This window comes from Rhamphochromis longiceps, linkage group LG13 (assembly GCF_057381845.1).
Source record: "Rhamphochromis longiceps isolate RC_006_pf linkage group LG13, R_longiceps_female_GT1.1, whole genome shotgun sequence".
NCBI classification, from domain to species: Eukaryota; Metazoa; Chordata; class Actinopteri; order Cichliformes; family Cichlidae; genus Rhamphochromis; species Rhamphochromis longiceps.
Genome location: NC_140569.1, coordinates 24995250 through 25021016, shown reverse-complemented (window position 1 = coordinate 25021016; position 25767 = coordinate 24995250). Strand labels below are relative to the sequence as shown.

General features: G+C 41.7%; 2 protein-coding genes across 3 annotated transcripts in view; one reads left to right on the top strand and one right to left on the bottom strand.

The window, feature by feature from the left end:
• Positions 1-10475: 10475 nt before the first annotated feature.
• mrpl2 (mitochondrial ribosomal protein L2) lies at positions 10476-13045 on the top strand. Its single transcript, XM_085428650.1, has 8 exons — positions 10476-10585; positions 10920-11010; positions 11105-11276; positions 11948-12089; positions 12169-12284; positions 12366-12476; positions 12577-12650; positions 12733-13045. The coding sequence occupies exons 2-8, from the start codon at positions 10939-10941 to the stop codon at positions 12940-12942; spliced, it is 897 nt and encodes a 298-aa protein (XP_085284776.1). The 5' UTR covers positions 10476-10585; positions 10920-10938; the 3' UTR covers positions 12943-13045.
• Positions 13046-14129: 1084 nt separating this feature from the next.
• LOC146655912 (phosphofurin acidic cluster sorting protein 2-like) overlaps positions 14130-25767 on the bottom strand; it is a 44507-nt gene continuing 32869 nt past the window's right edge. Inside the window, exons 11-24 of one of the 2 annotated variants that reach the window (XM_085428648.1) lie at positions 25024-25107; positions 23270-23436; positions 22977-23109; positions 22746-22850; positions 22384-22490; positions 21113-21267; positions 20918-21028; positions 19619-19721; positions 17673-17715; positions 17526-17568; positions 17178-17316; positions 16817-17040; positions 15964-16077; positions 14130-15852 (exon numbers count right to left, since the gene is read on the bottom strand). In XM_085428648.1, coding sequence (XP_085284774.1) covers positions 15737-15852; positions 15964-16077; positions 16817-17040; positions 17178-17316; positions 17526-17568; positions 17673-17715; positions 19619-19721; positions 20918-21028; positions 21113-21267; positions 22384-22490; positions 22746-22850; positions 22977-23109; positions 23270-23436; positions 25024-25107 — 1644 coding nt within the window. In that variant the 3' untranslated portion in view covers positions 14130-15736. The remainder of the gene's footprint in view (positions 15853-15963; positions 16078-16816; positions 17041-17177; positions 17317-17525; positions 17569-17672; positions 17716-19618; positions 19722-20917; positions 21029-21112; positions 21268-22383; positions 22491-22745; positions 22851-22976; positions 23110-23269; positions 23437-25023; positions 25108-25767) is intronic. The other variant, XM_085428649.1, reaches the window with a different exon arrangement.

The window sequence follows — 25767 nt, the reverse complement described above, 5'->3', positions numbered from 1 at the left end:
ACTTTAAGAGCTTTGCTTGATTCTGGCAGTTCTCGTACACTGATACATAGAGATTTTGTGCCCCCCAATATTGTCCGTGTTAGTGACACCATCCCCATTTGTTGTGTGCATGGAGATGAGAAGATGTACTCAACAGCTGATATGTACATTAAAGTGAATGGACAGACATACCTTTTAAATGTTGGGGTGGTTGATAACCTGCCTTATTCAGCTATTCTGGGACGAGATTTTCCAGTGCTTTTTGATTTGTTGGAGTCAGACCAGAATCATCAATGCAATGTGGCTGTTACTAGAGCCCAAGCTCAAAAATCTAGTGAAACCTCAGAAGTTTTCAGTGCCTTGCCATTTTTTAATGAGGAATGGGAAGTTGCACCTGTGAAGTCTCGGAAAAGTCGCGGACAGAGGAGACAGGAGAAGTTCCAGCATACTATAGTACACCCAGAAATGCATACTGACCCAGACTTGCCTTTGGGACTTCAAATTCCTGGCAATATAATAGAGTTGCAAAAAACTGATCCTAGTTTAGCTTCCTGTTTTCAGCGAGCAATAGACAAGGACCAAGTAGAGGAGGCAGGCATTAACAAAAGTGACTATGTCTTGCAAAATGGCATACTTTACCAACAGATGGGCTCACTTCTGAAGCTAGTGGTCCCCCAAGAAGTTAGAGAAACCGTACTTAATTTGGGACACTCTATTCCCTGGTCTGGCCACCTTGGTAAGCACAAAACCACAGCTTGTATTAAACAACATTTTTTCTGGCCTGGCCTCCATAGAGATGTAGCCTACTTCTGTAAGAGCTGTCCTCAGTGCCAGATGACATCCTCCAAAGTCCCTTCCAAAGCTCCACTCCAACCACTGCCTATTATTGGTACCCCATTTGAGCGCCTCGGAATGGATATTGTTGGACCCGTTGAGAAGAATAAGTCAGGGAATCGCTATATGCTTGTAATCACTGATTATGCAACTAAATATCCAGAGGTCTTCCCACTGAAATCCATCAAGGCAAAATCAGTAGCTTTCTGCCTTGTACAGCTCTTCGCAAGAGTAGGGTTCCCACAGGAAATACTGACTGATCAGGGGAGTAACTTTATGTCCAATTTACTAAAACAGGTTGATAGGTTTGTAGCTTGAACCCATCCGCTGGAACGTTGAAGACAATATAATTACACTGCTAAGCAAGACACAAATAGGCAAAGTTCTTCATGTTACTCGTGCACGGGAGAGACCGGACAGAGCACCCAGTTGCTCTCGTCCGTCCTCCCGTACACTGTCCTTTTATTGAGGTTACATGAATATGCATAGGTTCATTAACATATGACGTCTACATACAAACAAAGAGTACCTTGCCTGTGTGTGTGTGTGTGTGTGTGTGTGTGTGTGTGTGTGTGTGTGTGTGTGTGTGTGTGTGTGTGTGTGTGTGTTGCTGATCAAAGGGTCAAACATCCTTGGTCAGGAAGAGGGTAGCCTCCCCCTCACCCTAGATGGTTCATCCTAGATAACACGGTGAGGAAGTCCTGCAGTTCATCTAAACAAAGAGCACTTAGACTAGAACAGACGTAGCTACGTTAATCCTACCATAAAACAATAAGACACGGTATGACCTCTCATGCTCCCAAAGTGCTGTCTAATACACACAAAGTTTGCAGACTATCAAGGATCAAAACCTCTACCAATCTACAACTAATTACAAAACTCTAAGCATATATAAGTAAATATTTCTAAGCATAAATGACAATCAACAATACAAATCTAACACAGGTGTACAAGCTGCTGGGCATTAGAAGACTGAGGACCACCCCATACCATCCTCAGACTGATGGGCTAACAGAACGGTTCAATCAGACTCTGAAGCAGATGCTCCGGAAGGTGGTAGATAAGAATGGTGCTGATTGGGATCAGTGGCTTCCTTATCTTCTCTTTGCCTACAGGGAAGTGCCACAAGCCTCCACTGGTTTCTCTCCATTCGAACTTTTGTATGGGTATGAGGTACAAGGACCTCTAGCCCTGCTAAGAAACATCTGGGAGGGAGGCAAGGAAAAGATGGACTCTGTTAACATTGTTTCCTATGTTGTGCAGATGAGGGAGCGACTGCAGAAAATGAGTGAGCTTGCTCAGTCAAATATGACCAAAATCCAGCAGAAGCAGAAGTTTTGGTATGACCGAGCAGCTCGTCAGAGGTCTTTTAGTCCTGGACAAAAGGTGTTGGTGCTCCTCCCCACTGACAACAACAAGCTATTGGCTAAGTGGCAAGGGCCCTTTGAGGTTCAGAAGAAATTGGGGTCCACTACTTACCAAGTGTTCATCCCTGGAAAGCCACGCTCCAGAATCAGAATCAGAATCAGAATGGGGTTTATTGCCAAATGTTGAGCAGGTTTACAACATTAGGAAATTGCTGCGGTGCTTCAGTGCAAACATGCTGTCATAAATAGCACTTAAATAGACATGGAAAAAAATAAAAGTAGGGATAAGAATTAAAAGTGCTTCGTGGAAAGATATGTGCATGAGATATACATGAGATATATACATGAGAATAAGAATTAAGAGTGCTACGTTGAAAGATATATACATGAGTGCAGGTGGTGATCAGTGCCAAACATAGAATGATGCAGTGACACAGCGTAGGGTCATGTGTTAGTGGCGGGTACAGTCATATGGTTATTGTTCATGAGTCCAACAGCAGAGGGGAAGAAACTGTTCTTATGGCGAGAGGTTCTGGTGCGAATGGACCGGAGCCTCCTGCCTGAGGGCAGCAGGTCAAACAGACTGTGTCCAGGGTGAGAAGGGTCAGCTGAGATCCGAGCTGCACGCCGCAATGTCCTGGAGGTGTACAGGTCCTGCAAAGATGGGAGTCTGCAGCCAATCACCTTCTCAGCAGAGCGCACAACACGCTGCAGTCTCTGTTTGTCCCTGATAGTGGCTCCAGCGTACCACACAGTGATGGAGGAGGTGAGGATGGACTCGATGATTGCAGTGTAGAACTGCATCATCGTCCGTGTTGGCAGGTTGAATTTCTTCAGCTGCCTCAGGAAGTACATCCTCTGCTGGGCTTTCTTGATGACGGAGGTGATGGTGGGCTCCCACTTCAGGTCCTGGGTGATGGTGGTACCCAGGAAGCGGAATGAGTCCACAGAGGTGATGGGGGTGTCAGTCAGGATGATGGGGGGGAGTGGGGCTGTGTGCTTCCTGAAGTCCACAATAATCTCCACTGTCTTCTGGGCATTCAGCACCAGGTTGTTGTGGCTGCACCAGGACACCAGACGTTCTGCACAGGGTTCTGCACATAAATCTATTGAAGGAATGGGCGCAGCGCCCTGAAAAGACAGCAGAGGTGATGCTCATAAGGGGTGTGCCAGAGGAAGAAGAGGTTGGTGAGCAATACTTGCCTTCTGCTGATGTGGTAGATTTTGACCTTAGTCATCTGCCAGATGATAAACAGCTTCAGGTGAGAGCTGCATGCAACTCTGAGGTGCTTCAAGTGAATCCTGGCCGAACAGATATTGTTGAGCATGACATTGTCATTAAAGAGGGCGTCGCAGTAAAGCGTTTGAGCTACAGGATCCCTGAACGTCTGCTAATATCCCTGAAGAAGGAAATCGACCTCATGTTGTCCTTGGGGATCATTGAGCCATCAAAGAGTGAGTGGTGTAATCCAGTGGTCCTGGTGCCAAAGAAGGATGAAAGCATGAGGTTCTGTATAGACTTCAGGTACCTAAACTCAATATCACTGTTTGATTCATACCCCACACCACGCATTGATGATTTGCTGGAACGGCTGGGGAAGGCAAAGTACTTGACCACACTTGACCTGTGCAAGGGATATTGGCAGGTGCCACTAACGGAGCGATCAAAGAAGTTGACTGCCTTTCGAACACCTTGGGGTCTCTTCCAATTTACAGTGATGCCATTCGGGCTGCATGGGGCTCCAGCAACCTTTCAGAGATTAATGGACCAAGTACTATGTGGTTTCTCAGATTTTGCATCTGCATATCTTGATGATATTGTCATCTACAGCACCACATGGGAGGAACACTTGGAACATCTGCATGCTGTCTTCGACCGTCTTGGCACTGCTGGGTTGACGGTGAACCCCTCTAAGTGTGTTTTTGCCTCTGCTGAGACTGCGTACCTGGGCCATGTGATCGGGAATGGGGTGATCAAGCCTCAGGTCAGTAAGATCCAAGCCATTGAGTCTTGTCCTCTCCCACAGACAAGGAAGCAACTAAGATCCTTTTTGGGCATGGCAGGCTTTTATCGTCGGTTCATACCACGATTCTCCACCAGGGCAGCTCTACTAACGGACTTGATAGGCATCAAGTGTCCTAATCAGATTAACTGGACAGAGGAGGCTATAGCAGCTTTCAAGGACATCAGTCAATCACTGAGTAGCGAACCAGTTTTGTACAGTCCAGACTTTAATGAGCACTTTTTCCTTCAAACGGATGCATCTCATAGGGGTCTGGGAGCAGTGCTACTTCAAGGTTTGGAAGGAGAACGTCATCCTGTTGCTTATATCAGCCGAAAGCTGTTCCCGAGAGGTTCGATATTCAACAGTGGAAAAGGAGGCCCTTGCAATCAAGTGGGCCCTTGATTCCTTCAGGTACTACCTTCTTGGAAGAGAATTCACCCTGGAGACGGATCACAGTGCACTTCAGTGGATGGAAAAGATGAAGGATAAGAACGGAAGGATCACAAGATGGTACCTTGCTCTGCAACCTTTCCGGTTTGTCATCAAGCACATTCCTGGGAAGAACAACGTTACCGCCGACTTCCTCTCTCGCTGTACCAGCGAGAGTCCTGAAGAGGGGGTGTGTGTGATGGCATCAGCCACACAGGGGTAAATTAGTCCATTTTTCACTTTATTAGTTTGCTTTGCAGTTTTCTTCATTAATCATTTGGTTAAACCTAACACTGGTATTATGAGGCGCGCACATAGTAGCATTGTGTGGTTTTTCTAAAATGTTTTGTTATATTAATTATGTTTCTCTTTCTTTGAGTTACCTGGGTTTGGGCGGTGGCTGTTTCCTGTCTGGGCAAAAGGCGTGGCTGAGGACTCTGGGGACAAAATGCCTGCTCAGCAGGACCAACCATGGGCTTACCAGGAGCAGGGGTGTTTTAGGCTTAGTTAGGTTATTCTGTGCTTAGTTAATATTAGTGTGTGTTTTTGTTTTCCCCCCTATTGTGTTCAAATGGTTTGGCCAAATCATTATAAAAGCTACCCTCATGTGTCTTTTTAATTAGGTCAGTTTGTGTCTCACTTTGTTGTTTAAGTTTTGGAAATTACTTTTTGTAGAGTTATATTTAGTTGACCTGTTTTATGGGCCTGCTAAGTATGGTTTTGAATTTTGTTAATTTTGGACTTTTTGAGGGTTAAAATAAAGAGAACCCTTTTTGAAGATATTTTTGCTTGTGTCCTCTTTGCTTTGGCTGCTTGGTCCCTCACAAGGGGGTCATATGATTGTTGGGTTTTTCTCTGTATCTATGAAGCGCCTTGAGGCGACTTATGTTGTGATTTGGCGCTATATAAATAAAATTGAATTAACTTTTAGAAATAGTTATTCGCTGTAACTGTAAAATAACAATTGGTACAAAGGGGACCCTCCGACTATCTGTTAAAAAGACTTTGAAGGGGAGTTGGGGGCATACGTCTAGTGATGGTGAGATGAAGCCTCATGATGAGCTGAAGCTTTCCACCCAATTGGTCGACTCATGGTTCGAAGCGTTGTGATGATTCATTTGCTCTACTGCGCCATCAAGTGGACAATTCAAGTGAAGCGGGCTCTGTGATTATAATGATGTGTAAACCTCTAAACGGAATAAATAAATAGTTTTCATGGTTATTTATCCCGAATATTGTCTCAGTATGTGTGATACAAAAGAGAAAGTGGAAACTATCAGGACGGAGTTTTGGTATGATTGTGTAACTGTTAGCCTCAGACAGTCAGTCAATAGTATAATTCAGATCATAGATCAGTACATTTGCATATTTTTATAACTATAAAAAGAAAGCTGACACTTTCGAGACTTTATCTAATGTGTAAGCATCACAGCAGATGCCTTTGTGTCAACATAGCTGAGGCTAAAACAGAAAAACTATTTTATAAAAATATTCAGCAGTAGATCAAAACCGAAAGAAAACCAATAATCAACAAATGAACATTACCTGATGCTGCTGAATTGAAGCAGAGCAAATTACAGAGGTTTTATTAGAGACACACCTTAGCGTTTTGCAATTTTGCATAATGTTAAAAAGTTTAAATTATTTTAGTAGCCTATTGAACGGCAGAAATTAGGTTTTCTTTTCGGAAGTATTTAAAATGGAAAAAACAGCGGCTGACAGCGCTGTAAAGAACGGAGGTCTTATGCGTAACAAACAAGCGAATAACACAGAAAACAGATTTTTAGACGGGAAACTGGTCTTGAAGTATACTGTGTGTGTGTGTGTGTGAGTGAGAGTGAGAGAGAGAGAGAGAGAGCGAGAGAGAGAGAGAGAGAGAGTGAGAGAGAAAGCTGTGCATGAAGTGTGATTTTATCCTGGTGAAAGCAAAACAGCAAAAGTAAGAGGAAATTCATGACGATGTTTATGTGAAGCGTAGTTTGGATCTCCTTTTACTGCTGGTTCGGTCAATATATTGTTTGAAGAGAAATAAAACCTGCAGCTTCAGAATCAGCGCAAAAAAGGCGTAAACATGAAGCACAGACCCGCCGACGGAACAGAATCAGTGAGCTGTCGGCTTTCAGCCCCGACCGTGTCCCTGCTGTCTGGTGAGAAAGGCGACATCTCACTGATTCTGATGCGTCAGCGGTCCACGCTTTGTGTTTACGTCTTTGTGCAGAATCCATGTACCTGCTCTCATTTACTGTTTCAGTTGTTTGGTGGTGGTTGAAATGTAGTAATATTTATATTAAAAATCGATTCAGGGTTTTAATGAATCGATATCACGTTATCCAAGCTAGAATCGATTTTAATCGATAATCAAAACCCGCTCCTAGTACCTGTGTAATCATGCTACATCTGGATAATGACACAAACTAGTGTTTGGTGCTTCACTTTTTAATAAACTAAAAGACAGAAATCAGATTATAGGATCTGTAGTGTTGTTTATTTATATTATGATGCTTATCATTTGTGATATTTATTACTGTGTGCATACTTTATTAGGAGAGATAAAATAAAATAAAAAATCTCTTCCTTGCTGGTTCGATCGAAGAAGAAATGCTCAAGTAACTATGTAACACGTACGAAATCCAATTCCACAACACAGTGTGATGGGAAATCTGCTGTGTTTTTCTGCCCATTTTATTTCGAATCTGGCGCGAACCGGTGAACCAGTCCCTGAATCAGTCACGTGGTACGGACTGCCCGCGAGGCCTCGAACGTCACTGCATACGTAATCAAAGCAAGCCTCGATACGTGCTTCACAAAAACGCCCCCGAGATTGAACATCAATTTATTTTCCACTCTTTGGAAAAATTTGGCTTTGGCAAGTTTTTCTGTAAAGCTGTCAAAACCTTATACACACATGGCAATAGTTCTATTAAAATGATTAACGGCTCCACCCCGAGATTTGACCTGAAACGTGCTATTCGCCAAGGATGTCCTATTTCACCATATTTATTTTTACTTTGTACACAAATTCTTGCTACTAATATTTCAAACAGTGTTGTACAAGGAATCACCATAGCTGATAAGGAGCTCGTCATCAGCCAGTTAGCCGATGACACCACACTCTTCTTGAAGAATGCAAACCAAATCCCTCCAGCCCTTACTGTGATTAGTGATTTCTCTGAGGCCTCTGGTTTATGCCTAAATCTAAAAAAGTGTGAGTTACTAGCAATTAAAGACTGCCCTGCAAATACTATCTGTAATATCTCTGTTAAACAAGAAGTCACATACTTGGGACTGTTAATATCCAAAGACCAAAAATCAAGATGCTCTTCAAACTTCACTCCAATTATACAGAAAACCCTAAAAAAGTTCAACCAGTGGCTGCAAAGGGACTTGTCTTTGAAAGGTAGAGTGTTAATTACTAAAGCTGAAGGGTTATCCCGATTAACATATGCTGCTCTCTCCTTACATCTGGATAAGAAAATTAGTAAAGATATTGACCGTATGCTCTTTAATTTTATATGGAAAAACCGTACGCATTATATTAGAAAAACTGTTGTGATGAATAAGTACGAATCAGGTGGACTTAACGTCTTAGACTTTTCTACTTTAAATAACACTTTCAAAATTAATTGGGCTAAACATTTTCTTAAAAACCCTACCTCTATCTGGAACTTTATACCACATTATATTTTCTCTCGTTTTGGTGGCTTTAATTTTGTTTTAAATTGTAAATACAATGTTGAGAAACTCCCTGTAAAGCTTTCATCCTTCCATAAGCAGGTCCTCTTAGCGTGGACCCTCATTTATAAACACAACTTCTCACCTCACAAATATCTTATCTGGAACAACAGAGATATTTTATATAAAAATAAATCACTTTTCCTGGAAACTTGGGTCCAAAATGGGATCCTATTGGTGGCTCAGCTGGTTAGTAAAGAGGGACAACTACTTACTTACTTACAACGACTTTATTGCACTATATAATTTTCCAATCAGTGTTCAGGAATTCTCAATGGTGCTTGGTGCCATACCCTCAGGGACTTTAATGTTATATAAAAACACTGACAGCTCAATATCTACCTCAGTCACTCTCCCTGATCCAGCTGAGTCACCAATAGGAAAAATCTGCTTTTCACAGGAACTTGGTAACAGCAATAAGAGAATACGTAGTTTATTCCAAGAAGATATCGTCTCTCTCCCATATATAATATCTTATTGGAACCGATATGTTCCAGATATCAAGTGGAAGACAGTCTGGATGGTCCCCCATAAATATTTGATTGTAAATAAGGTGAAAGAAGTCTCATTTAAAATTCTACATAAATGTTATCCAGCCAGTCACTACATGGTAAAATTTAAAAGGGACATAAATACTAATTGTACTTTCTGTGGGGATCATCCAGAATGTGACACATCTTTTTTGGTACTGTTCTTTTACACAGAGATTCTGGAAGGAATTTAGCAGGTTTGTTATTGTCCATATTTTAAGGGAGTTTTCTTTACGATGGGAAAATGTTTTATTCTGTTTCTTTAAGTTCCCCAAGAAGTATGAGAAATGTTTTTTATGATAAATTTGTTCATACTTTTAGCTAAATTTTTTATCCATAAATGTAAGTTTACTAACAAAACACCATATTTCTGTCATTATTTTAAGGATGTGGAAATGTACATACAATCAATATCAGACTCCGCCAACAAAAAGGCTCTCAAAACAATATATGTATGTGAATTTTTGCGTGTATTCTTATAATTGTTACCTTTTTCTTTTACCTTTGGCTTTTTGTGTTGATGTTCTGTTGTTTTGTATACTTCATCTGTTTGTATGTTGTATACTCATTGTTTGTTAAATAAAGTTAAGAAAAAAAAAAACGCCCCCGAGATTACCCGACACATTCGACGCTTTTTTTTTTCAAAATATTAAACTTTATTAAGAAACAGTATACAGAACATGTACACAATCAGAACAAAATTAACACCCAGGGGGTGTAATACAAAGAATTGCAAACATTCAAATAATTTGTAATTACTACAAATAGTAATAGTTTTCATAGCCTTTTTGTTAAGTGATCCACTAATCAATTTTATGTAACATAAAACATCATTATAGTAATGTTTAAAATTAGGTTTTTTGTTACTGTATTTGCATTTGTGAAAATAAAATTTAGCTAAGATAACTAACAAGTTTATTATAAAGTAAACATCTTCTTTTTTTTGCCTTCGAAAGAAACAAAATACAACATTTTCCCATTTCACAGTAAAGTCATTATAGAGATGTCCAGCAATGAATCTACTGAAGTCTTTCCAAAATGTTCTAGCGTATGAACAGATCCAGAAGAGGTGTTGCACAGTCTCAGGATGGCTTCCACAAAATCCACAGTTCACATTTATGTCCCTTTTGAACTTCGTCATGTAATGATTAGCAGGATAAAATTTATGCAATATTTTAAATGAGACTTCCTTCACTTTATTCGTTACCAGATACTTGTTAGGAATTGTCCATACTCTTTTCCAGTTAATGTCACTGACAAAGAAATTCCAATAAGAGACCACATGTGGAATAGTTAGAGATTCTGTCTGGAACAAAGCACGGATATTCTTATTACTTTTACTGTGGTTTGTTAGACAGATTCTTCCTATGTGTGAATCTAAAGGGTTGGGGAGAGAAACAGATGATATGCAAGGTTGAATACCTTTAAAAAGCATTATAATACCCGTAGGTATTGCATCAAATAATATGGCATATTCTTTGGGTGTGGCTGGAAATTTATAGGTGTTTAAGAATTCTGAGTAGGACATGAGCTGCCCATTAGGATTAAACAGCTGATTCACTAAAACAATCCGTTTCTCAACCCACCACATTCGACGCTTCGACAGACAGGACACAGCAATACATACGTCATCACTGCGCGACATCGCGTGCAGGACTGCGAAGGACGCAGAAGAGACGCTCGGGATGAAATAAGTTAAAATATAAAGGTTAGTCGAATGCTACGGTTAGGTTCGGTAATATCACACACTTGACCTCAGACTAGGGGTTAAATAAGATCTGTTCATTAAAACCGAAAAGAAACGTTACTGAGCTGATGGAGCTGTCTTTGTAGAGAGACGCTAAGCTAGCGGTGGTTCACATTTGCTTGTCATTTGGTAACTGAAGATATGCTAAGCAGAGCTGATGCACATATGCAACCACCGATAAAAGTCAGGCGAACTATCGATTATGTGACCGATTTGTGTCAGCTACAGTCGGGGCCGAAAGCAGGAGAAATGTTAGCACTTACTTGATTTTAAACACAGTGTCTCCCTTCACCAGTCTGCAGGTCCTTGTTGTGATGGCGCTGTCGTGTCTAACTCGAGCCCTGCGCTCCCTGACTCTCTCCCAGCCCGCATTGGTCTCCTCTCAGGTAAAAACGCCTCCTGCCTTGGTCCTGTCAGCCATATTTAGACAGTAAACATGACATCAGGAACAATCTGAGCGGCTCTTTTTGGTGTTGACAGGCAGCTGCATGGAGTAAGCTGGGAGCTCAGGTGCCCAGTAGTGCGGTGATCCAGTGCAGAGGCTTCCTCACCACAGCCTCTCTGGAGCAGAACAGGGTCAGATGGAAGCAGAGGGAGAAGTACACCATCAGGCCTATCGGAATGAAAAAGACAGGAGGCAGAGATCACACAGGTAAAGTGCAGTGGTAAAAAAAAAATAGCTGTATGTTCACAGGATGTTTTTGAGATACAGCCACATAGGGGTTTGTTTCTCCTCTCCATAATGAACCAGGGATCTTTCCCTTGTTTTGCGAATATGTAAAGCACTACACTATGTAGCCACTGTGTTTAAAACAAAAAGATGCCACTGAAGTCAGAGTTTATGGTGGCATTTAAATGCTGATGTACAGCTTTTAAATGCTGCACATCTTCTAGTTTATCAATGAGGACAGAGAAAGCTTTTTATGGTGAAATGGCCCCTTAATGCCTGCTCCCTCTATACCCAGACATCGGTGGATGCAGGGGGTTCACACTCAGAGTGGAGTGAAAGTCACGTGAATTCAGACTGAGGTCACACTGCAAAAAAAAATCACATTTGAGTCAGTGCCTGTAGTGTGAATGCACCAAAGAGACTTGTCTTCAAAAGAACAGATTAGATTCAACAGATTTTTTATTTTTTGTAGCAGTCTGCTACAGGAAAGGTTTTGTTACATTTTGTAAAACACATTTTAATAGAAACCTGCCTGGTGCTATAGTTAAAGTATGAAATTGTGCTCAAGGTAAAAGTTTGAACTCCTGTGTAGCCTCAGAATTCAAGGCTTGTGGCTTTCTTTCAAGCGTTTGCCGCCCTACTTCCTTCTACAGGAAGAATACGTACACATGGCATTGGCGGTGGTCATAAACAAAGATACCGGTGGGTAGACTTCCATCGTCTACGGTATGAAGCCAACAGAGAGGGCCAGCCTTTTGAGGAGAAGGTTGTTGAAGTGCGATACGACCCGTGCAGGTGAGACCACTTACTGCCCGGAGTCTAATGTGTACGCTCAAAGTACTGAAAACACTAAGCTGGGTTTGTCTGCGTGCAGGTCTGCTGATATCGCCCTGGTAGCTGGAGGTGAGCGAAAAAGATGGATCATTGCAACAGAGAACATGCAGGCTGGAGACATCATTAAAACATCTGGGGTTATTGGACGCATGGCAGGTACAGGATCCAAGTTTTTCAGTTGGAGGTTCGTCGGCCTTCGTAACCTGTATATCTAATGAGAATTGTTTAATTTTGCAGTTTCGGCCAATGAGGGAGATGCTTACCCGCTGGGGGCTCTTCCTGTGGGGACGCTGGTGAACAACCTGGAGTTACGACCTGGGAAGGGATCAGAGTATATCCGGGCTGCAGGTAACCTACTGTACTGTATCCCTCACTATGTAAGCTGCTGGAAGGCGAGGTTGCTCAGAAAAGCTACTAAAGTGAACGCTGTGTTTCATTTGGTTTTCAGGCACGAGCGGCGTTTTGCTTCGTAAAGTAAATGGAACGGCAATCGTTCAGCTTCCTTCAAAGCAGCAGGTTCAGGTGAAGTAATCTGGAATAGGATTACAGCCGCTGTTAAAGACACGTTCAGTTTGGCTAAATGCTGTCTCGTAAACACACACAGGTGCTGGAGACTTGCATGGTCACAGTGGGACGCATCTCCAACGTCGACCACAATAAACGGATCATCGGCAAAGCCGGGCGCAATCGTTGGCTGGGCATCCGCCCTTCCAGCGGCTTGTGGCAGAGGAAGGGAGGCTGGGCAGGGCGCAAGATTAAACCGCTGCCTCCGATGAAGGTCTACATCAACCTGCCCTCAGTCTCAGCGAGCTAACACGGCACATGTTGGACATGTTTAGCGGATTGTAGATTTTTTTCTTTGATCCCTTGGGATGAAATCTAACGTTGTTCTGAGAAATAAATCTAAATAAAGACGAGCCGTTTGTACAGAAGATTAAAAATTTTTATTAAACACAACTGCTTGTGAGAGCATGGAAAGAAACAATATAAAAATCCAAAACATATTTACATCTATAGTAAAACATGCAGAAGTAACCCATATTTTTATTTTTTTTAAGATTTTTTTTTTAGTGGTAAATTTAAAAATACTGTCATGTCATTTAAAATAGGGTTTGTGCAAAGACACTGGGTGGCATTTCAAGTAACCGGAGCAATGAGATGGCATGATGTAACTTTAGCTAGATCAGGAATAGAAGGATCAACGCTGATGATGTGTTCTTTTGTTTGCGGTGCTAAATCACGGTGGCAAAGTGAGCATGCCTGCTCATTGATCCAGCCTTGTTTAATGCCCCCATGCTACCTCTGGATTTTGGGCAAAAAAAAAAAGTCTTGAGGTTACATACATTGAAATACACTTGTTATTTAGTATATGAAAAGCTAACCCGCATGACAAATTCCCCTCACATAACTCTGCCGCTGTTAATACTTAATGCTGAAATATTTAAGGTTCGGTTTGCGCTCCTGACTTGAAAGAGGGTGAACTCTTCAAAAAGCAGGAGACGGAATAACTTGACTGTACAAGTCACAGGCAGACACGTGCGGTGGAAGCTGTAAAACAGACCTCAACATTTAGTGGCAAAAAGGTTACGTAACAAATGAGCCATGATGGGGTTTTCAGACCAAACATGGCAGTTAAAGCCATCAATGTAACACATCATCCCTATGGTTAAAAAAAAGAAATCAAGAGCCTTCTCCTGACTACAGGTAGTGGTTTAAATTCCAAAAGTAACACCTAACACTTTACCTTGAGAACCAAAGTATGTCCCAATTTGAGCTACAATGTGTGTAAACCCATATGAAAGTGCATCAGGGAAATGTATATGAGGAAAACATACCTAATAGTGTTTGCATTGTACTTCATAGTTATGAGTTCTGGAAATATATTTGGCATTTATGTCAAGAAATAAAGGTATACTATTTGTGCTTTCAATTTAGTGGAAGAGGGAGGGGAGTTTGTGATTCACAATAGTATATCTTGTACATGTTTATATACAATGCTAAAAAAAAAAAAAGCCAGCCTATCAAAGCTTGTTAAGTCTTCACTTTATAAAAAGCAACAACCTCATAGAGAAGGCCCTTTGTCCAAAGGTTTCCTATTGCAAAAGTTTCACGTAACACTACTCAGGAAGTACCATCGAACATAGAGCACACCTACACAGACACACGGGGGGGGGGCAGTGACTTGGACGTCAGGCAAGACTCCATACACTTGTAATCATATTTCCAAAGCGAGTCAGCACTTGGCTGTCCCCTCCCTCCGAGTCAGACGGACTCATTTGTAATATTCCCTCCATAGCCTTATGCAATGCTGAACCCTTTCAGTAACGTGCACATCCAACCACAGTGAAGCTGCAGATTACACAATTGTAATCACTTAGAAATGTTTAGATTTGGCTAAATGTGGAGCGCTAACTGGTGAATTTGTCTCAGAAATCGTAATACTGATCTCCGCAGGGACCACAAACACATCACATATACAATTTGAGTTTTCACTTTGACATACTATGAAGTTAGGCCTGGCCAAGATACTCCTGTGACTGGACTGTTTAAAAAAATAAAAGGACTCGACTTTGGCACATCACTGCACAGTCTAGTTTTTGCTAAGTTACTGCAGGTCTGTGACAGATCTGCTCAGGTAAAGCTGAACACAGGGGCGACCACGTTTAACCACAGAAATGCTGAAATTCCACCTGGAAGGTCGAATTATGTAAAGGCGGAAAGTATAAAAAACAGCACAACAGCTCATGCAATCGCAACTAAATTTGGCATTTCAGCTGTGGGGAAATAAGTAGTTACCCTGCTTCTAAGTGGCTGTTACTGTACAGTTTGCATGTACACCAACAGCAAAGGGAAAACATCTGCATTAATAACAATGAACTGATCTGATATTCTGCTTACACGTAACAAATGTGTCATAGCTACATTCATTATAGCTACCTTCAAATACATTGCTCGACTTGGGTTTTTTTTTTTTGACTTGCTTTAGGTATACAGTGTGCTTCAAAGCAACGAGGCAAAGAACATTCTGTTCCTTCCTATAAAAGCTTTACCTTACTGAGAAAGTAAAGGGACGAGTAAGAAAACTGAGCAGTGAGTTAAAAGGATTCCATCTAGATTCACAGCAATATTCCAACTTTCAACAACGAAACACAAACACGGTCTCCAACAACCTCACGCACGCCACTGCACATCACCATCACACTCCTCCATTGTCTATAGAGTAACAATAAATGTAGGATTTCACAGAAATAATAAAATGTTAACAAAAACAAAGTGCAAACACAGCTGCCATTATCGAAATGTGGCAAATTGTCAAAAAACCTCAAAATACCTCCGAGGCGGTAGCGCAAATATTACAAATTAGTACTTGTTCTGTTTTGTAGTGTGTAAAAAAGAAAAAAAGAAAAGAAAACAACAGCAACATCCAACAACATCAAAAACATCAACATGAAATTTTGTCTTGAACGTGTGAGTCTGTGAGTCAGTAAGATTTCCACAGGAAAACTATTACTGCCGGGAGGAACGAGGAGGATGTCGGTTTTTCTTCTAATTTTCTGCAGCCTCTCGCTGAGTCGGGTAGAGCCGAGAGATTCTGGTGGCGGCCGGGGTCACACGGGCTTTGTGTAACCGAAGATTCCCACCGGGAAGTGTTTGACATGCGTTGGCCACTGGGCAGCGAGCTGGAAAAACTTGACGTCATTCCACTCCACTCCGTCAATAGTTACTAAGGGCAGAAAAGACAGAGCTAAATGCACGAGAAAAACATGATGGCTACGCTGTATTATGAACACAAGGTGGCAGTGGAGCTCCAACAGTGGAGGCTCTCAGCTCTCACCTCTCAGCATCGTGTGCTGGTGCTTGGCTGTGCAGATCAACCTGCTGATACCATCAATCACTTGGCTCTTAGAGTCCAGCTCTTTTTCCTTCGGCTTCTTGCTGAGAAAAATCACTGGGAAGGGAGAAAGAAGCAAAGTCATATACAAAAGAGCTAAAAAAATACTTTAATAATGAGAAATCCACAAAGTTTGGTTTCACAGGTCATGGAGGATGCTGCTGCTGCATTACTTGCACAGAGCCTGCTGGGAGAAGCCTCATAAACTGCCTCAAACAATGTCGCCTGAGTCAGCATCAGAGAGCGCTGAACACTACAACATTTGGACCTCTGTAGCCTGCTTCACATCTCTGCTGGAAACCACAAACTTGATTTGACATCAGCTCCTCCTGGTACAACACACCCAAATAAAGCTACGTTCAGCTGCTCCCTTATTTCCCAAGAGTTCGCCACAGTGGATGTGTCCACATGTTTCACTTGGCATAAATTTCAGTCCAGATGCCCTTCTTGACAAAACCCTCCCATTTATCTGGGCTTGTGACCCCCTGAGGCTGATTTGTGTTTCCTCCTTGAACCGCCAATCTTTTTGTGTACAGCACATGTGACTCTGACTCAATATAATTGTATTTTCAGTAATCACGGCTATAATTTGGAGAAAGAAATAGAAAATGTGGAATAAATGAGGTAATCTATCTGGTTCTGCCTGCTTTGGTTTTTTTTACTGTTCATTGTAACTACAACAAGAGAGTGGAGACTAAAATTTCAAAGAGTGGAGAAAAATAAGCAAATAAAACCAAAAATACAAATTTGAAAAAGATTTTTTAGTAACTTCTATGTGCAACTCCTCCAAGTGTACCTTTTTTGTTCTTCTCCTTAGTAACAACAGTCATAGCCATGCTGGGTGGAGGAGTGAGTTCTCCGCCGCAGGGAAGGCGGCTGACTTGTAGTGAACGGAAGTTACTCTTCAGGGTGTTCTTCAGTCCTATGTCTCTCTTCTCGCCCTCTTTCTTCTTCTCGGGGCCTTGCCATGTCCAGTAGTCCACTTGCAGCCCCATCACCTCACTGCCCGAACATGGAGAGCTACAAAGGGAAACAAACACGGCTTTGCTTTGGTTTGTTTGTGGTTTGTTCATTTCCACATCCGTTTACCCTGAAAGCTACAGTGATGTGGGCAATTATGAGTAGTTGTTTTAATAAGAGACGTGGGCTTTTCATACCCAGCTCCAGACAGGGTGGTGGACACAGAGGGGGACTGTGGGGGCGTGCCCCCGATCTCCTTTCCATACGGACCGGCCGATGGAGGCGTCGGGGAGGACAAGATGCTTGTGTTGCCTCCCATGGCATCATCTGAGTCCACTGCAGATTTAGGGGGGGAAAAAAATCACTGTAAGTGAAAACTGTGCCTAAAAAATATTTAATGCTTTCCAGATTATGCCAACTCTTCCTATAACTGAATTAAGTAGGAAAAGAGGGCTTCTCTCTTTATTTTCCTGGTCAGTATCCTGTGAGTAAAATCCCAATGACACTAAACTGATAACACATCTTTAAAAATGTGCTTTTCTTACCTGAGGTCGAGAGGCTTTGTTCCACAATCCCAACTTTCACTACCTGTAACAAAAATAAGAGCCAGTGTTAAAGAAAATATTCAATATAGAATGAATTTAAAAAAAAGTGCAGGACATGTTTGCATGGTAAACAAATGTGTTTCTTACCCCAATAAATGGCACAAATTTCTGACAGGAGTCCTCATCAGGGCTGTGAAAAAGAGCGAGAACAAAAAGAATCTGTGAGTTTGACCAACGGTGGGTCTGAAACACTTTCAACACTCCAGAGGTGCACATGAACACTCAATGGTCCTGGAGGGCAGATGGCTGTGGCATGGCCTGCACCATGTCCCATCACAGCGGAAATGGCACATGACTGGCTTGGGTGGAATGGGATCATCTCGGGGAGTCACGATACAATGAGATGAATGAGAGGACCTGCTCCTTACAACCAGAAGAAGACGGGGAGGTGGGGTCTCTCTTGTCAACCAGGACGATAACAACAAGTGTCTGCTTTTAAATACACGACTGTTTTGGATCTGTCCAGTAACTGTGTGGCTGCTTTATGTCCAAGATTACATGCCTATCCAAACAAACAAAAAACAGGATGACAGTCAACATCCCGTAAAGTTTGAGGCACGCTCAGGCCCATGATCAGAGTGCAAACGGTTAGCACCATAGTTCTGCAAGTGTCCAACAGTGACACTTTTAAAACAAGTCACTGATTCTTCCTTAGTCTTTAATGAGCTTACAAAAATAGTCTGCTGCAACATCAAACAACACAAGAAGCACTGCTGGTACCCACTCCCATACGCATATGCAGGACAACACTTCCCAAACATTTTAATGCCTTGCTTCATTACACAGAATTCCAGTAACATTATCGAACAACTACATCAGGACTGCAATTCAGAACACTAGCAGTGTTATTAAGAGTTCAGTTTTAGTTTTTCGAATGGGAATGTAATTTAACTTATACTGTGTTGTCTCTGTTCACATCATCAGCATTTTTGGTACATTTTATAGATTTTAAAAGATAATCTGAGAATGTTGTGAAACAGTGTTTAGGTGACAAAACAGCTGATCTTGTGACTGATATGGAGTTCTTTTGGCCCTGCAGTAACAGTCGCATCTATAATAAAACAAGGAGCGGTTTTAAGTGTAGCATCATATATACATATATACTGTTAGATATTGTAAGTCAGCAAACCATCCACGCTGTGAATATTTATTTTAAGGTTGTTAGGCAAATCGTCACAGCAACAACACGGAGGACAAAGTAAGAATCAAAGTCATACCAAACCAAAGACACACGCTGGGACAGAGTGCCAAGTGAAGTTACAGTGAGTATCGAAAGTGAAAAGGGAAATGTTAAGACACAGCAAGAGGAGCTCAAGCCAAATGGAGAAGGGAAAATAGGGAAGGGGGGGGAAACGAAACACGAGTTGAATTAGATACCTGATGTAAAAATCAAAATACAAACTTCTTTTCCTTGAATGCAAATCAAAAAGGGGGGAAAGGGGAGGAGAAGGAATGCAACAGCGTTAAAACTGTGTTGTATTTAGTACCTTCTGACCAATAGGAAGCCACTCTCACAAAGAAGGGGGAAGGGTTTGGTCAAATCTCAGAAAGAAAACAAGCAAATGCACAGAGAAATGCAGTGGACTGTCTCTGTCTGCAGATGTGACTGTGAGACACCTAGACTGGACTTTTTAAAATTTTTATCAAATCATACAAAACCTACAAGTCCTGCTTTCATTCAAGTCAAAATAAACAGAAGTGAGTTTAGTGTGGAAACTGAGCTGACGCTCGCTTTGTGTGTTTAATGCATGTTCTTGCAGCTGCATGCTTACATGCACATTCATCTAATTATGTTCCTCATGCAGTTTTAGCTGATATTCACTACAAGTGCTAGTTTATGATGGGCTGTCAATGCAACATTAGTTCAATGATTCATTTTTTGGAAACATAGAAGAAAATTAACATCAGAACTATCAGTTACGAATAACTGCAACACAGACTTGCTTAGAGCACAAAAAAAGCACAGATGCATGCTCAAATACAGAAAACATTGGATGAATAAGCCACGACTTCAATAAGCACGGTCACTTTACCTCTTCTGCTTGTAGGTGAGCATGGCTTCTGAGATGGGAAACTGGTGGGACACGTTGGCACCGGCCAGATACTGAATGATTCGTCCTGCTACATCTATGTTATCTTCAGGGAGCAAAGAGATAGATTGTTAACAACAAGCCTCTCCTGTTTTATGTCTTGCTAACAAGCTGACATTTGATGCAAATGGTAATTTTCACATAGAGCGGTGTGCTAGGGGACTGTGCATTCATCATTCACATTCCACTGAATTAAGGAGATGGGGGCTGCTGAGTGTAAAATGTGATTAAAATGTGGGTGAAGTCGACCGTGTGACACACGGGATAAATTATATGTCAAACAAAATGCATGTGGGGGTCGCTCGTATCTTGGGGCGCAATTTTTTTTGGCAACTTGAAATATAGACTTGAGTTTTAATCAATTCATTTTGACCTGTAGCTTCTCGGCACTTAATCGACTGAGAACACTCAAAGTCGGTCCTATTACAAACTGCCTTCAGTGTCGGGATCACACCTTATGTTAAGAATAAAAGACCTCTGCTCTAGATCTTTTTTGTTTTTTGGTTCAACCCAACTGCTTTGAGATGATTTAACACCATGTGTAACATTGTGACTCTTGCACCTTTGGGGATTAAAGGGAGGGAATTAATAGGTGAGGATGGGTGAAGATTATCAGGCATGTTTGGGCAGAACAAGTGATAATGGAGGAGTTGGATTGGAATAGAGGCTTAAGCATGGATTTATGTGAGCCATTTTATGTAACATTCTCACATAGTGAGAGTGTAAAAAAAATATATTCAAGGCTTAAAGTTAACAAGAAAATCCTAAAATAAACATCAAACACGCAAATGTCTTCGATTTGGCTGCTTGGATTAATCCTACGGATTCCTACTTTATTGTTTCAGACTAATTAGCTACAACTGGCACACAGCTGGGAGGTTTAAAGCTAAAATCGTTGGAGATGTTGGAAAAAGTTGAAACAAACAAACCCAAAAAGGTTATGATGATGTGCCTTTTCAAAAACAACAACCTCTGTTTTTAATATTACAATGTGTTAGAAGCTTCGGGGTAAAAATGAGAATAAGACTTCTGACAGTCTGGCGGTCTTCTTAATCAGCAGCAGGCAGTTTAAAGGAAGACGGAATAATGCCATGATCTCAAACAGGATGTAGCTGTCTTTTGCAATTGGAAGAAATCTCTTTCTCCAATTCATCAGCCCCTGACCTCTGCTCCCACCCAATTTCTTTCCCTTTCAAGTTGGCTGCACATAAGAAATGCAGACACCAGAGCTGCGTGTCCTACCTGAGGCGGGCCGTTCTGTCCTGCAGAACAGCTCCCTCCACGCAGTGTCCATAAAGATGCTGTTGAACCGGCTGTCAAAAGAAGCCACGTGCTTTGCCAGGGGATGAGAGCCTGTGGAGAGGATTTTTATATATAAAACAAATGCTAAAAGTACAGAATATGCCTGTATGGATTTCGTATAAATCAATGAATTACCAATGGGGATCACCAGGAAGCGTATGTAACTCAGCCAGTCAGGAGTCTTGTTGGCTAGCTGCTCCACAAAAAACCTCAGAATGGTGCTGAGGTAACTCTGGTCACCCGCCACCGCCACCTTCATCGTCGGTGGTGTCTGTGCATTACAGTTACAGCTGCAAGGGATAAAAAATGGAGACAACAGATGAGTAATTAAGAGGAAGACTAAGATCCAACTTCTTAGAAATATGGGTCAGAGCATGAGTGTGAGAGAAGTGACAGAAGTCTGAAGCAGAGATTTATTTCTCAATAAGATCCGTCTGGTTTAAAACCGGTCTTACCTTTTTGGGAAGCCAAAATACGTCATAGGCTATAATTTATTAGGTACTTGCGAGTATCTACAAGCCTTTCTAGAGCAAATGGCACAACATTTTTTAGATCCTACTCCTACAATAATAAACCAAAGACCAATTCCATCTTTAAGTTAAACGACAAAAAAAAGAAAGAAGAATAAATTCAGTTTAGCCAGGAAAAATTCATCAAAAGAGTCTTAAACCCGCAAATAATTTCAAGTTTCACGAAGCTCTTTCTAAAGCAGCAATCAAACCCTAAAAGTACTTACATGCTGTAACATATAATGGATCATCTTAAAGAATTTCTAGGTAATGTCAAGAGAGATTAAAGCAGAAGAGAATGTTGATACATTTGGTATTAAAAAGACAAGAAAGTTGTGTTTACTCCAAGTGACAACATCTCAGAAAACATCATGCTGTTAGCGGTGGCACAGCACTGAGCAAGCACGTTAACATCAGCGACATGCGCGGCTCTGCGTGACGTTGCCCCAGCTGGAGTAAATGCGTTGACTGAGGAGCAGGTGTCTAAAGCGCTAAAAAGTTGCAGTTCAGCTGAATAAGGGAGAAAAACATGTTTGACAGAAGCAGTACAGCAAACCGAGAGAGCCTCGTCTCCCACTGACATGACATCCTGAGGAGATGACAGCCGAGCAGGTGGATCCAGGAAACGGAGAAGGCAGCTGAACTTAAGCTTTTCATGAGGAAACGGCCGTATTTTGATAGAATGGGTTCACGCACAGTGAGCGCTTTAGCAGCATGAGCAATACCATCCTGGAATTATCTAGTGAGTAGCCATCAAACACATATAGTTCGGTGAAGATTGGCTCAAGATAATGAGATAAAAAAAATAAATAAATAAATAAACAATAAAAATCACGCCATCTGATGGGCTGTGTCATTCAGCCAATGCGTGTGTATGTATGCATGTATGTGACTCACAATCTCTGGATGCGAGTAACGATGGTGTTGAAGGCAGCCTGAACATCTGCAGCAGAGCAGGTTGACACAATGGGCTGGCTCTGTTCATGGAGCAACTCGGCTACATACTGCACAGAAACACACATGAGAGGGACACGATGAGTTAATGGATATACCAGAGGCAGGGTTGGAAAAAAGAAAAAAAAATGCTACTCGGAAGCACACACACATTTTTTTTTGTATTTTCCTCTTTTTGCAACACTGTAATGTGTGCATGGGTAAAAATAAGCCCTGTTCTGCATGATCCGTGTGGTTCTATCGCATGTATGAACAAATGAAAGTAAAGGAATTCATGATTCAATGCTACTTATAGAAAAACAGACCTGTCCTTGCCACTCTGTAGTGTTGATGAGAATGATGCTCTCTGGTAAGCGTTCGTCAGAGATGAGAATCTGGTTTAGTTGGTCATAGACGGACTTCCTTGGAACCTTTGACACAAATTAGGAGCGCAAAGTATGACAATGACACAAGTCAGCACATTTCCACTGGACTGAAAAGAAAAAAAAAAGTGTAAAGAACAGAGTCTGATGCTCGATCCTGGATGCGTTGTCTACCTGCGCTATGAGTCTTGAGTCTGGGGAGCACTCAGACTCCATGCTGCTGGTCCTGTCGCTTTGGGCCTTGGAATTCTGCCTGTCTTTCATGGAGGTGCTGCGAGGTCGTCTCTGCAGCTTGTTTTCCACTTTACTGAGGCGACAACAAGCGAAGAATAAAATATATGACAGTCAGGAAGAAAAAAAAGAACCTAATGATCCGGTTTATAAGAAAAGCAAATTAACAATTAAAGTAGACAAACATTAGATCTATACTGAATGCTTATTCCCAGATGTAGTCATCAGCACTTTACCTGGGAGACATGTGGTTTTGGGACTCAGTCTTGCAGAGCTTGCCAACGGAGCAGGGCACCCGTTCAATGTTAACATCCCAGCTGCTCACCTCCCCAGGCCCTGGCCCGCTGTCGTCAGTCTCTGGCTCCTGAACCAAAAGGGGGGGAGCAAAGATGAGCCAAGAGGGCTGTAAGAGGACAACGCTAATGTTTATCAAACACAGGCACTGCAGGTTTGCAAATGTTCAAGACAATCAATTTGAGAGAGAAAATCTAACTCAGTCATACCACAAGATTAGTGGAAAACAAAAAATAAAGTGCAAATAACACAAGTGCATTTAACGTCACGTCTTTTTCAACATTTCAAAACTGTATAAAACAATATGACAGTTCATTTCTATTAACAACGAATATTAGCTGGAGTCATGCATTAATAATAAATTAACCAGGGCTCCATGATCCCAGGCCTATGGAAAATAACAGCTAATTTGTCTCTTCTGTAAGTTACAGAGCTCAGTTAAAATACTTAAAAGACTGAAAAACAAGACCAAAAAAAAAAAATTTAAAAATCCAGAAGAAAGATGCAAAAGTACGTTTCAACCTGCAGGGCTGAGTCCAGCCATTTGTCACATTACAATTTGGTTGAAACAGAGCTTTTTCCCAGCAGCCGTTGCAACGTGAAGAGAGCAGGTAAGCATGTGTTGCTAATTAAAGCTTTGTTTATCAACTGTTTCATGTCAAATCGGCTGCTGTCAGAAAAAAGCTCCATACGCACTCCATGGGCCAATGAGCTTCCCAGCAACTGTCTCCTGGCAACCAAAATTTTCACCTAACGTTTTATTTGTGTGTCTACAGTAACGCTTTTCTATGTGTCTGCATAGTAAAGCACACAATTAGAAAGTACTTCAAAGTTTGGATCAAACCACACATTAAAGGCGAGTGTCAAAATGTCCAACATACAGTCAAACATATCATTCCTGCATACACACTTCCATATGCACATTAAAAGATCAAGACCTTTAAAATGAATATTTCCGATTTTGAATTTTTCTTTTTTAAACACTCGCAGGTATTGCATGGCATCTCCAATTCAAACGGCATCAGTTTCTCTTTCTGTGGTTTTGTGTGTAGCCCTCCTGCTGCCAAGACGAGAGTTGAAAGAGCAGAGGTGGAGGGTGAGGAGCTAGAAAGATACTGGCTTGGTGAATAACTGAGCTCATTTTTTTGAGGTTTGAGATAATGGTGTAAGCCGACCATGACATACGAGATAAAAAAGTCATGGTCTCTTAGCAGGTGGCTGGGGAAACACTGCTCCTGCAGCTTAGATATTCAGTTTGAACTCACTCAGTGGATTGGGGTGGTGAGTGGCTCAGAGGGGCGGCTGGAGCTCGATGAACAAGGTTAGACCGACCCGACAGCACAAGAACAAAAACAAACACAAACACCCCTCTTTCCATCCTCATCAGTCAAGATTTATCCAGCATGAAGCTGCCTTGCCTGCTCTGCTGATCCATAATGGATGACTATGCTGTTTAGTTTGCATGCCCTCGCACGCTCCCTCCCCTCTTTTCTTTTTCCCGGAAAACAACTAAGACCCACGGGAGCAAAAGGGCACTCAAGTGGAGAGGGTAGGGGGTTGGAAAAGAAAAATGTGAGAAAGGGATGCTCAAGGGTATTAAGTAAAAGAAAAAAAAAGAAGGAAAGAAAGAAAGAAAGAAAGAAGTGGGATAAAAAAAACAAAACAAAAAAAATGTATGACTGTTCCAAAAACATACCCCAATGGTTGTGTCTGTGACACTGTCATCCTGATATCGCCCCCCTTGTACTTTACATCTGTCCACAGTGAGAAAGTCTCCACTCTGGGGGGTAAAACACACATGCCAACACATTAGATCATTTTAACCATGAAGCTCACCTTTCTGGTGAAAATAAAAGCTCCAAATGGAAGTGCTCATGTCATAATTAATGAAATGCAAGATTTGTAACCGACCAGTTTTACAGGGTAAGTATATATAAATACCTCACCTATAGTGCCTGTACATTTCACTACTGCTTGGTGAAATATATATAAACCCCAGAAGTGCAAGAGGCACATTCCTGTTTTTAATTCTCGTCTTGTTTGAACGGCTCTTGTAAAGTGTGATTTATTTAAATATTAGATTAAATAGTTTACATTCTGGCAGCAAGACATGTTTATGCAGTTCGACTAGAATGTAGTAGCCTGAATTGCTCTGGGCCATTTTATTACACGCCAAAATGGATTCCCTGATATATATAAACACCTCTCGCTCTCTCGCCATCACACTCAACGTGTCTCTCTTGTTGTTCAGATGGGCCATAAATTTCTGAGTAGGAGTTCAGGATTGCTCCATCCAATCTTCTCTCTGAGAAATGGGAGCATATTTGTGTGCAGTGATGGTGGTGAAAAGGTCATTTTGTGTCAGACCCTATAAATTCTGAAGGACAGCAGGACCCAGTCCTTTTCTGCCAGGGTCCACATGGCGGACATGCTAAGAATA